We start from the raw sequence: 10,916 nt of genomic DNA, 5'->3' as shown, positions 1-10,916 counted from the left end.
AGAAATAAATGCGCTCTTCATACTTCACACTCAGTTGTGTGCGCGCTTTGCTGCGAGAGGAGAGTTAAAAAATGTGTTAGCAGTTTTAAAATTCGCATGCGAGATTTTGTCACAAATAAAAGTCGCATGCGATATTTTTTTATGGAGGTAGCTTTGGTGACATTTGCGCCGTTTGCTTTGACTTTAATTAAAAAGAAAAAAAAATTATTTCAAAAACAAGTTTTTGTTGTGCCGAAAATGAAAAAAATAGCAAAGTCATCGCAGTAACTTTAATTTTTATGAACCGGTTTATAATTTTATGGCACCAATTATATATTACTCATTCACAAACAGGCAAATTTACATATAAACACCGGCTAGCAAACAATTTGGTGGCGAGTTGGCGCTACACAGAATATTAATTTCCACACAAATTAGATTTGGTCTCATGAAATACTATTTGTTTTCGACGCAATTGCAGATGTTTGAAATGGAAGAGCATACGACACGCCCTCTTTTTTTTAGAGAAAATAAATAAAAAAATTAATGCGAAACATATTATTATAGAAGTAGCTACAAGTGACTCATGCCTAATTAGTAGCTGGTTTAGTTCGCTTTAGTTAATTAGCAGTTATTCAAATATAATTAACAGTTGTTTTACTGATTTTGCTCCAGAAATTGTTTTCAAAAAAATTTTGAACACGCAATTATCAGAAAAATTAAGAATTTATTAAGAAATCTTATTGTAAAAATATATACATATACATATATTAAAGACAACTCTGCCGATGCGCGACGATTACTCAGCAGTTTTTGTATAATGACTCAGCACTTTTGCTTCCAATTACTCTTCGATCTGCTCTACCTTCAAGTGTATGCCATGCTCTGCGGATAAGAGCACATTCTCTTTGTTGTAAGTCAGTACAGCTGGTGTCTGCGGTGCGAAGGAGAATCTGAAATGCTTGATCAGCAATGCCAGACCGATTAAAGCCTGCATTTTGCCGAAGCGCAAGCCGATGCAATTGCGCGGTCCATCGCCGAATGGTATCCAAGTGCAGGCGGGTCGTTTCTTGATTTCCTCCTCCGTAAAACGCTCGGGATCGAATTTCTCTGGATCCGGATAGTATTCGGGGTCGTGATGTATGCCATAGCTGAGTATGAGCACACGCGAGTTCTTCTCGATGAGATAGTGTGGATCGCCGGTGTCATAGTCTGCTTTGGCGACGCGTTCAACCCACGGTAAAACGGGGTACTTTCGTAGAGTTTCTAAGGCACAAATTAAAATATTAATGTATTAAGAGAGTTTCTTATTAAAAAGAACTTACCCGATAAAACTTGTTCCAGATATTTCATCTGCTGTATGGCCTCGTAAGTGCACTCGTTGTTGTGCTGTGCTAACGTCGTGTTGATCTCCTGCCGCAATCTATTCTGTACATCCTGATTTCTGGCCAATTCATAGAGCGCGAAGCCCATAGTGGTTGATGAGGTCTCGAAGCCCGCTAGGAAGAATATATAAGCTTGCGCTGCAATCTCCTCCACCGACAAGCCATCCTTTTCGCCCTCTTTGTTTTTCATTTCCAACAGAATATTCATGAAATCATTGCGTTTCACCTGATTCTGTTCTCTATATTCGACTGTTTTCCGCACTATGCCCGTATAAAAGTCCTGCACTTCTTTGGTTAGGGAGACCAGATTCAGTTTACGCGCCAAACGCGGATAACTCTCCATGAATGTGTCGACTAGAATGCTATGTCTGCGCTCAATTAGCGCCTTGCGACCCATACGCACGAACTCAGCATCGGGATTGCGCAAACTGTTGCATTCCAGACCAAAAGCGCACGAGCCGATAACATCGGCTGTGTAGCGCGCTTGCAGTTCGGTGATCTCCAGTATATGATTAGCCGCATTTTTAGACTTCTCACCCATAACTTGTATTAGCTCCTGCGCCACTTTGACGACTGCGGGAAACATGAGCTTCATTTTGCCAGAGGTGAATGTGGGCGAGAGTTTTTTACGCAACACATTCCACTTGGGACCATCCAATTGGAAGAGATTACCCGTGAGTGGATCCTCGATTTCATTGTGAAAAACGCCGCGATCTTGAAAATTCTGAAAATCCTTAATTAGTACCTTCTTCACCAACTCCAGATCCAGCACGAAAACAGCCGGTTCTAAGAGAAAGTAGATGCCACAAAACGGTCCCGTGCCCTTAAATTTTGTATAGATGGGCGCCATTATTTCTGAAAACGACTTCGTACGACGCCACTCCTTGAGTGCGCCCAAAGGAAAGCTGGGCGGATCATGCGGCACGCCACGCCTTTGCCAATACGATTGCTGATAGCGCAACAAGTAAATGATCAGCGTGATCACGATCGCCAACAAAGCGATAATTGTGCTCATTTTGGTGAAGTCTTAATAACAAATCTTTGTAGACAACGGCTTTTGCTTGTTTCTTCTTCTCTTGTGTGTTCACGCTTTGAATGCTGTTGGTTTACTAAATTTTGAATTTTGAAATTCATCTAAGGCAAGCTACTGTGTATTATTTAGTGCGTGTACTTCTTTGCAAAGCTTTGAGCTTTTGAGCACGATTTCGCGTGCTACATTTGTTTCTTTTCCGGCAAAGCTGTTCAAGTTGAAGGTTGTTGCCAATGTCAGTGGCCTATTTAAAACGGGAGAAGATAAAATTTCGATGATAACCACTTTTATTTTCGTACTAGAGAAATTGTTGTACTACTATTTAAAAAAAGCTTAAGGAGCTATACCAGTGTAACCCATTAAAAAATAGGCGATTTTCGTGAATTTTTTTTTAAGAAATTACTCGATTGAATGTTTCGAAGTTTTTTGAACATAATAAGGTATATTTTCAGGTAAGTTTTAAGATTTTTTTTTTTACAAAAATATTGAAAAACAACGGAGTTATGTGCTGTTTTCGGAGGTGCCAAAAAAAGTACCCCAACTGCTGACATGATTCCGGCCGAATGAGTGGCTGAAACAAAGAAATTCGAAAAGGGTATTAATGTTGAAGATTTTTCCTATACAATGACCTACGATATTTGAAAATATCAAAAATTAACAAAATGGCGTAGTAATTTATTGAAAATACTCCAAAAAGCTTTTGCGCTTGCAAAAGCTCATCACATATTATGATATCATTTTTAATGAAAGGAGTAGATGAGTAAAGTAAGCAGTAAATACTAGTTTGATCTTCTAACTTCCCACAAGTGGCGTACCGAGGGCATGCTACAAAGCTTTTTCGAATAGAGAATAGTAAACAGCAACAAACAACCTACTCTATGCATCTATATTAAATATAATTTTGAGTATTTTTTGTTGTGTGTTGTGAAATAATATGAATATGAAGCAAATATTTATGTTGATGAACTGAAAGTGCTAAGCTTTTAATTTAAATTTGTGTTCGTAGCTCTCTTTCAATAAATATAAACAACACAACCGGCGAACCGGAGCATTATTTTAGACAAATGTAGTTTATTTATAGAGCGCTTTGTAGAAATCAGTAAACAAATTTAATTGTTTGTGGAGAGAGCACATATATCGAGATAAGAATGTTTGAAAGCGAGCGAGTGCAACATACATCGGAATAGATACTCGTACATTTATGGTATTTGCTTATATGTATTCCTAAAGTTCCATATTTGTCTCTGCGTTCAAAGCGAATTCACTTGTGTATTAATAATGAAAGCCATTAATTACAAGTGTTGTAATTTTTCATTGTCAATAAAAGACTATAATTTACTCTTTGAATATAAAATATAATACACACACATACACGGAAGCGAAACAATTAATGACAAAACGTTTTTATTGTAAATTTATGGAGTACAGATAATTATAGGGTTTCAAGTGTAACAGGGTGGTGCGAATATTAGTAGGAGAGGGGAAAAGATTAAAAAACATATTTACATATAGAGAGACATTAAACACGCAAATGAATAAATTATTTATGTAAGGCAATTAAAGCAATAACAAAGCAATAGCCTTGATTATGTTGTTGTACATAAGAGCACTCCTACATCGTTTTCTCCAAATTCTCCACGGTCAAGTGTATGCCACCGTCAGCGGCGATGAGGAAATTCTTCTTTAAATACACCATCGGGTTGAGTGTGCGTGCCGAAGGCTTGAAGCGAAAGTGGCGCAGCAATTGTACAACGCCAATGGCGGTCTGCAATTCGCCGAAGCGCATGCCGATGCAATTACGCGGACCATCGCCGAAAGGCAAGTAGGCGAACGGGTGGCGCTGTGCAATGGCTTCGGGTGCAAAGCGTTCAGGATCGAATTTTTCGGGATCCGGATAGATTGCGGGGTCGTGGTGTATGGCGTCGACGGGTATGAAGATGCGCATGCCGCGCTCTAGCAGCCAGTCGGTGTTGGGTACGCTGTAGTCAGCGACGGCTAAGCGCGTTAGATGCGGTATGACGGGGTGTTTGCGCAGGGTTTCTGTGGTGAGAAATTAAAGAAATGTAAAAAAATAATATTAAAAATACTAAACACTTCACTCACCTGATATCACTTTCTTCAAGTAAGTCATTTCCTTTATGGTCTCATATGTTACTTGGCCATCCGCTTTCTGCAGCACGCTGCATATTTCTTCACGCAATTTCTCTTGTACTTCTTGATTCAAAGCTAATTCATATAAGCAGAAAGACATCACCGTGGATGAGGTTTCGAAGCCAGCCAAATAGAATACCAGCGCTTGCGCTGCGACCTGTTCGATGTTCAAACCATTCGTTAGATCGTCTTCTTTGATGTCTGTTTCCTTGAGGCGATCGCGTTGCGCTTTCATTTCCAGCATCATGTCCATGAAGTCGTTACGACTTACGCCATTCTTTTCTCTGTACGCCACGGTCTCACGTACTACACCCATAAAGAACTCGGTGACGTCATCGGGAAAGTTCTTCAAGCGCAATTGTCGCGCGCGCTGTGGATCGGTGAACATGAAGGCCTGTACAAGTAGCGAGTGACGTGGCTTTTCGACAATATCCCTACCCATGCGCCGGAACATCGCTTGCGGATCCTTCAAGCTATTGCACTCAATGCCGAAAGCAACCTCACCAATTACATCGGTTGTGTAACGTGCACAGAGCTCTTTCATTTCCACAGTGCCGCCGATGTTCATAATGCGCTGACATGCGCCCACAATGCGTTCACCCACCGACACCATGGTGGGGAACATGAAACGTATCTTGCCGGTGGTGAAGGCGGGCGATAGCTTATGACGCAGTACGCGCCACTGCTCGCCATCCAAGAACAGCAAATTGCCAGTGAGCGGATCATCGCGTACATTGTGAAAGAGTCCGCGATCGGTGAAGTAGTTGAAGTCTTTGACCAAAATTTGTTTAATCAGATCGAGGTCTATGATGTAGGCGACGCGCTTGAAGAATGTGTAGGCGCCAAATAGGGGCGTTTGACCCATGAAACGATTGTAGAAACGTATGTTGATATCTTTCCAGTGATACTTGGTGCCGATGCCGCTCATATTGCCGAGAAAGTATTGCGGTGTCTCATGTGGTACTCCGCGTCGCTCCCAGTAGCTGTAGTGGTGTCGTAGTTTCAAATAAAGCGTGCCCACAACAACGGCGAGCAGTGCGCAGAGCACGGCAATGGCCATTTTGATGTCTATTACTTTCACAAATTTATTATTTATGTTCTCTATATATGTGCTGCGATTATCCAAGCGTTTGGTTTCACTGCCAACAAATGACACGTCAAAGTTCTAGTTTCAACTGCACTCAGCGACCGACCGCTTGCAACTGACTTTGCAAATGCGTTTTTGTGCAATAAATAAAATTGAATTCTCTTGAAAACACTTTGAGAGCGGATTTCTTACAGCTAACGCTCAAGGAATGTGCGAAATTTCAAAAGCTTTCCCCGCCACAACAATTTGCGGTTTTGCTTATCAAAGAGCTTATTGACAGCTGTAAATATTATTTATTTTCATATTTGAAGAAATGTAAACTAAAATGCCAAGTTTGTATTTTTATAGTGCTTAAAATATAAAATATAATTGATTATTCTCTTTCTAGTTTGTGCTTGCGGTATTTCGTTCGTTCAAACGCTGCTTACAATTCTCAAACAGCTTATAAAAATTTCGATGACTCCTACCCAAGATGAAGTAAAAAAAATTGATGTTTCAGTACTCATTTATTAAAAAAAACGCAAATGCAACACTTGTGTTAAATTAAAATATTATCCTCAATGGCTCACGGCGTCCACAGGCTCCACTCGCAAGTGTATGCCACTGGCTGGAGTGATTTGAAAAATGCGCTCGATGAATTGCAGTGGGGTCTGGGTGCTAGGGGTTTTACTAAATTTAAAGTGTCTTAGTAAATTGATGAGTCCTATTTTGGCTTGCATTTTGCCAAAGCGCAGACCAATACAGGCGCGTGGGCCGATGCCGAAAGGCATATAGGCTGCTGCATGGCGTGCACGACTCAACGCTGGCTCGAAGCGGTCCGGATTGAATTTATCTGGCTCCGGATAAAGTTCGGCGTCATGTTGAATAGCGTGTGCGGGTAATACCACAAGGCAGCCTTTTTCAATGACTTCATTAGTATTGGGCACTAAGTAGTCCTCTTTGGCTTTGCGCACGAGATATGGCACGACAGGGTACTTGCGTAGTGTTTCTAAATTATCAAAAAGAAGTTTAATAAAGTATAGTGCCCAACTGACAACACTACTCACCATCCACTGCTTGATCGAGATATTGCATTTCGTTCAGCGCCTCGTAAGTGAGTTCATTATTGTGCGCGTTTAGCACGCGCTCGATTTCAGCACGCACTTTCTCTTGTATTGGCACGTTCAAGGCGAGTTCATAAAGACATAACGACATGGTTGTTGATGAGGTATCGAAACCCGCCACAAAGAAGACGAAAGCCTGTGATACCATTTGGTTGAGTGTCAAACCTTGCGAGAGATCAATACCATCGCTGTTCAAGGCCAAACGCTCATCCTCGGCCTTTAAGCCGATCAACAAGTCCATGAAATCGTTGCGTTTGATATGCTCACGCTGTCGTAGTTCGACAGTCTGACGCACCACATCTATATAGAACTGTATGATGTGATCGGGAAAGAACTTCAGACGCATACGACGCGCCCAATCCGGATTCATCAACATGAAAGTCTGCACCAGTTGCGAGTGACGCGGCTCGGTAAACACGGCATGACCGCGACGCCTAAATTCAGCTTGTGGATCCAGCAGACTGTTGCACTCAATACCGAAGGCACAAGTGCCAATGACATCAGTAGTGTAGCGCGCGCAAAGCTCCTTCAATTCGACCTCTTGCTGTTGTGGGCTCTCCGCGATCGCTTTGTGGCAAGCGGCCACCAATTCATGACCCACTTTCACCACAGTGGGGAACATGAATTTCATATTGCCCGAAGAGAAGACGGGTGTGAGTATATTACGCATGGCACGCCACTGTGCTCCCTCGAGACGAAAAAGATGACCAGTCAGTGGATCATCACGCGGATTCGAGAAAACGCCACGATCTTGAAAATTCGAAAACTTGCTTATACAAATATCCTTAATCACATCCAAATCGAGAATGAGCGCAGCGCGCGTGAAGAAGATGTACATGCCGACAAAGGCGCGTTGCTTCTTGAACGCTTCATAAAGACTCTGGTTAAAGTGTCGTAGCTGCACTTGACCGCCGGCAGCGCGCTCTATATTACCCACCACATAACGTGGCGTCACTTGTGGCACGCCACGCCGTTGCCAGTATGTGTAGTGGCGTTGCAGTGCGATCACAATGAGCGCGAGTGCTGCGATGAGGAGCGCCAGAAGCACGAACATCTTGGATTTATTTATTGAATTATTTAATATGAATTAGATTTTCAATGCGCACTGAACTTCGCTTAAAACGTTCAAGAAAGCAATGTTGTCTACGGAGAAATCAATGTTCACACTATTGCCGCAGACTAATCTCACTGACTAGACAACCTGAAATGCAGTGCATTAAATATTTTTTTTTGCCGGCAACTGAAACGTATCTAACATAAGCAAATAGTAGTTTATAAATAAGAAAGAAGCAGAATAACAAAAGCTCGCAAATGCGCCAGGCACCATCGATCTTATCTATTCAATAATACTATGCTCTCTCTGTACACAAAAACCCAATAACTAATCTTACTTGTTTTTAACATGCGAAGAAGTATGTGACGTCCTCTCCTCTGTAACTTATTCTCTCTTGTTATGTTTTTGTGTAAAATTAAAACTCGGTATTGGATTATTAATTATTAAGTGTTTTCTTAAATAAATTCTCTACCAAATCGTTTCATTTATAAAACCTTAACATTTGAACTTATCACCTTTTATATGTAAATTGGCATATGTTCTATTTTAGAATTAGGCAGCGCTGTTTGAGTGCGCAAGTTGTTTGGTTGAGCTTTCGTCAAATGGTGAAATAAAGTTATCTCTTCAGTATCTGCTCTCTGTTGCTGATGATACAGAGAGTATAGGGTGATGCACTTGGTGCTCAATAACTGAGAGGTATCCATTATGCTTGATATTTTATGTTATATCTTTGAGTCTATATAAAGAGTGAATCAAATTTAAATAGCTGGAGAGAGAGAGCGAGAGAGAGAGTACAGAGTAGCATTTCACAACACTTAATAGTTCTTTAATAACTTCTTCTTTTTCTAACTAATATTGTGAGCTACTTAACTTATTATTGGATTCGATATAAAAAAAGAAAAAAAAAAACACACTGAGTGATTTTGACTAGCAATCATATCAGTTTAAGTGTCGATATACTCTATGAAAACGAGGCTGCCTTGCTCTCAGATAACCAGTGATCGCTATCTGTACCTCTAATAGCAATTAGATGAGACTGGAAAGTTTTGAGTATTTTAGAACTTCAATATTTTTTTATTTATAATGTCTAACTATGCTTTGCCATAAGAACGGAATGAGTCAGCAAAATCGAAAAATATATTCATACATATGTTTATCAACATTTTATTTTGAGAATTCATTATTATAAAATATAGTATGAAGAACAATAAAATATGTGATAGCCTAGTGTGGCCCCCGTCCACTTTCATATGCGCTCCACGCGCAATTTTATGCCATTGACAGGTTGTAGTATGATTTTATCCACATGGAAGCGCAAGTGCTCTTCGGTTTCCTCACAAGCTGAGAACTTGAAGTGGCGCAGCAAATATGTGAGTCCAACGAACACCTGCATTTTGCCGAAACGTAGACCGATGCAATTGCGTGGACCATCGCCAAAAGGCAGCCAAGTGCAAGCTGGACGTTTCTTTATTTCTGCTTCCGTAAACCGTTCTGGATCGAACTCTTCTGGATTTGGATAGTATTCGGGATCATTTTGTAGCTCATAAATGGGTATAATAACCATTGTGTCCTTTTCGATGGTGTAGCGCGTATCTGCGATTTTATAATTTGTATCGGCTTCACGTATCAAATGGCCGACAATTGGAAATTTGCGTAAGGTTTCTAAAAATCGATACATAAATTTAAGTTCAGTGTTATATATGGACAGAGTCACTCACCTGAGAATACTTGTTCCAGATAGCGCATATCTTGCATGGACTCATAGCTGTATTCGTTGTTGTGTCGCTCTAGCACCGTATTGATCTCGTCACGCAGGCGATTCTGTATATCCTGGCGTTTGGCCAGTTCATAAAGCACATAACCCATTGTGGTTGAGGAGGTCTCAAATCCAGCTATGAGGAAAACGAATACTTGCGCAGCAATTTCATTAACAGTGAGTCCGCCATCGTTGCCGCCCTTGCTCTTTAATTCCAGCAATACATCCATTAGGTCGTTGCGCTTCACATCATTCTTCTCACGATAATCGATTGTCTCACGCACGATTCCCATATAGAAGTCGTGCACTTCCTGTGTCGTTTGTCGCATACGCAGCGTACGCGCCAACTTCGGCGCTGCTTCTATGAAGGTGTCTAGGAGAATGCCATGTCGCCGTTCGGTATTCGCCTTCTTTCCCATCACGACGAAGTCCGCTTGCGGATTGCGTAAACTATTGCACTCGATGCCAAAGGCGCAAACGCCGATGATGTCGGCTGTGAAGCGCGATAGCAAATCAGTGATCTCAATAACGCCACCAGCAGCAGTCGCACGCTTTTCTTCTAAAACCTTCTTTAATTCCTCAGCCACTTTGACCATTGCTGGATGCATTAATTTCATTTTACTGGAGCTGAAGGCCGCAGAGAGTTTCTGGCGCAATTCACGCCACTTGGTTCCCTCCAGCGCGAAGAGATGTCCCGTGAGTGGATCATCTTTGACATTGCAAAACACACCGCGATCACGGAAATGATTAAAATCTTTGATGAGTACTTTCTTCACCAGATCGGGTTCGATTATCAATGCGACTGGACTAAAAGCCATGAACATGCCGGCGAAGGGCGCGGTGCCCTTGAATTTCTTGTAGATCGGTGTTAGTATTTCAAAGAAACCTTTTGTGTGCCGCCATTCCTTAAAATCACCCAAAGGAAAGCTCGGCGCTTCATGTGGTACACCACGCCGCTTCCAGTAGCTGTGCTTGTACTTGAGAAAGACTATCAGCAGTACAGCGCTAAGCACCAGCAAACTCAGGAACATGCTCATTTTTCACAATAAAACTTTGAAGTACACGTAAACGCTATCTGAACCAGAACTGAAAATATTTTGAGGTACACGCGCCTTATTTATACGCTGTGTCTGAGTTTGCATTCTAATTGTTGCCTAAATAGAATCAACAAGTCTTCTTATCACTTACAGAGATAATTTTGAATTGCAATAATATATTATTCAATTTGCTTTCTGTTGTAATCACTTAAGTGACTGATACAAATTTACTATTTTATTATTATTGAAAAGTAGCCAAGCGAATTCATTAATTAGTAGAGTCGAATTGCATATAATTCATTAGATCGCTGATATGCGTAATTGTTATCGCTGA

The 10,916-nt window shown here is 41.2% G+C and overlaps 3 protein-coding genes across 3 annotated transcripts; all 3 read right to left on the bottom strand.

Moving 5' to 3' along the window:
• Positions 1 to 686: 686 nt before the first annotated feature.
• LOC105219717 (probable cytochrome P450 6a23) lies at positions 687 to 2,488 on the bottom strand. Its single transcript, XM_011196015.3, has 2 exons — positions 1,305 to 2,488; positions 687 to 1,245 (listed from the first exon to the last, which is right to left on the bottom strand). Exons 1-2 carry the CDS (start codon positions 2,377 to 2,379, stop codon positions 824 to 826), a joined length of 1,497 nt encoding a protein of 498 aa, XP_011194317.2. The 5' UTR covers positions 2,380 to 2,488; the 3' UTR covers positions 687 to 823.
• Positions 2,489 to 3,776: 1,288 nt separating this feature from the next.
• On the bottom strand, positions 3,777 to 10,680 carry LOC105219869 (uncharacterized). The gene is made up of 6 exons (XM_029045380.2): positions 9,508 to 10,680; positions 9,039 to 9,451; positions 6,679 to 7,789; positions 6,202 to 6,620; positions 4,498 to 5,710; positions 3,777 to 4,434 (listed from the first exon to the last, which is right to left on the bottom strand). The coding sequence occupies exons 1-6, from the start codon at positions 10,580 to 10,582 to the stop codon at positions 4,007 to 4,009; spliced, it is 4,659 nt and encodes a 1,552-aa protein (XP_028901213.2). The 5' UTR covers positions 10,583 to 10,680; the 3' UTR covers positions 3,777 to 4,006.
• LOC105219719 (probable cytochrome P450 6a14) lies at positions 6,120 to 7,956 on the bottom strand. The gene is made up of 2 exons (XM_011196018.2): positions 6,679 to 7,956; positions 6,120 to 6,620 (listed from the first exon to the last, which is right to left on the bottom strand). Exons 1-2 carry the CDS (start codon positions 7,787 to 7,789, stop codon positions 6,190 to 6,192), a joined length of 1,542 nt encoding a protein of 513 aa, XP_011194320.2. The 5' UTR covers positions 7,790 to 7,956; the 3' UTR covers positions 6,120 to 6,189.
• Positions 10,681 to 10,916: the final 236 nt, after the last annotated feature.

The sequence above is a fragment of the Zeugodacus cucurbitae genome, chromosome 6 (assembly GCF_028554725.1).
Source record: "Zeugodacus cucurbitae isolate PBARC_wt_2022May chromosome 6, idZeuCucr1.2, whole genome shotgun sequence".
NCBI lineage: Eukaryota > Metazoa > Arthropoda > Insecta > Diptera > Tephritidae > Zeugodacus > Zeugodacus cucurbitae.
This window is presented reverse-complemented; position numbering and strand designations above follow the sequence as displayed.

Coding starts and splice junctions, on each gene's coding strand:
- LOC105219869 (XM_029045380.2), bottom strand. CDS start 10,582: ATGAGCATGTTCCTGAGTTTGCTGGTGCTTAGCGCTGTACTGCTGATA. Junction 7,790..9,038: donor AATTGCGCGTGGAGCGCATA/TGAAAGTGGACG, acceptor AATAAATCCAAG/ATGTTCGTGCTTCTGGCGCT. Junction 6,621..6,678: donor TCTCGATCAAGCAGTGGATG/GTGAGTAGTGTT, acceptor TTGATAATTTAG/AAACACTACGCAAGTACCCT.
- LOC105219719 (XM_011196018.2), bottom strand. CDS start 7,789: ATGTTCGTGCTTCTGGCGCTCCTCATCGCAGCACTCGCGCTCATTGTG. Junction 6,621..6,678: donor TCTCGATCAAGCAGTGGATG/GTGAGTAGTGTT, acceptor TTGATAATTTAG/AAACACTACGCAAGTACCCT.
- LOC105219717 (XM_011196015.3), bottom strand. CDS start 2,379: ATGAGCACAATTATCGCTTTGTTGGCGATCGTGATCACGCTGATCATT. Junction 1,246..1,304: donor TCTGGAACAAGTTTTATCGG/GTAAGTTCTTTT, acceptor TTTGTGCCTTAG/AAACTCTACGAAAGTACCCC.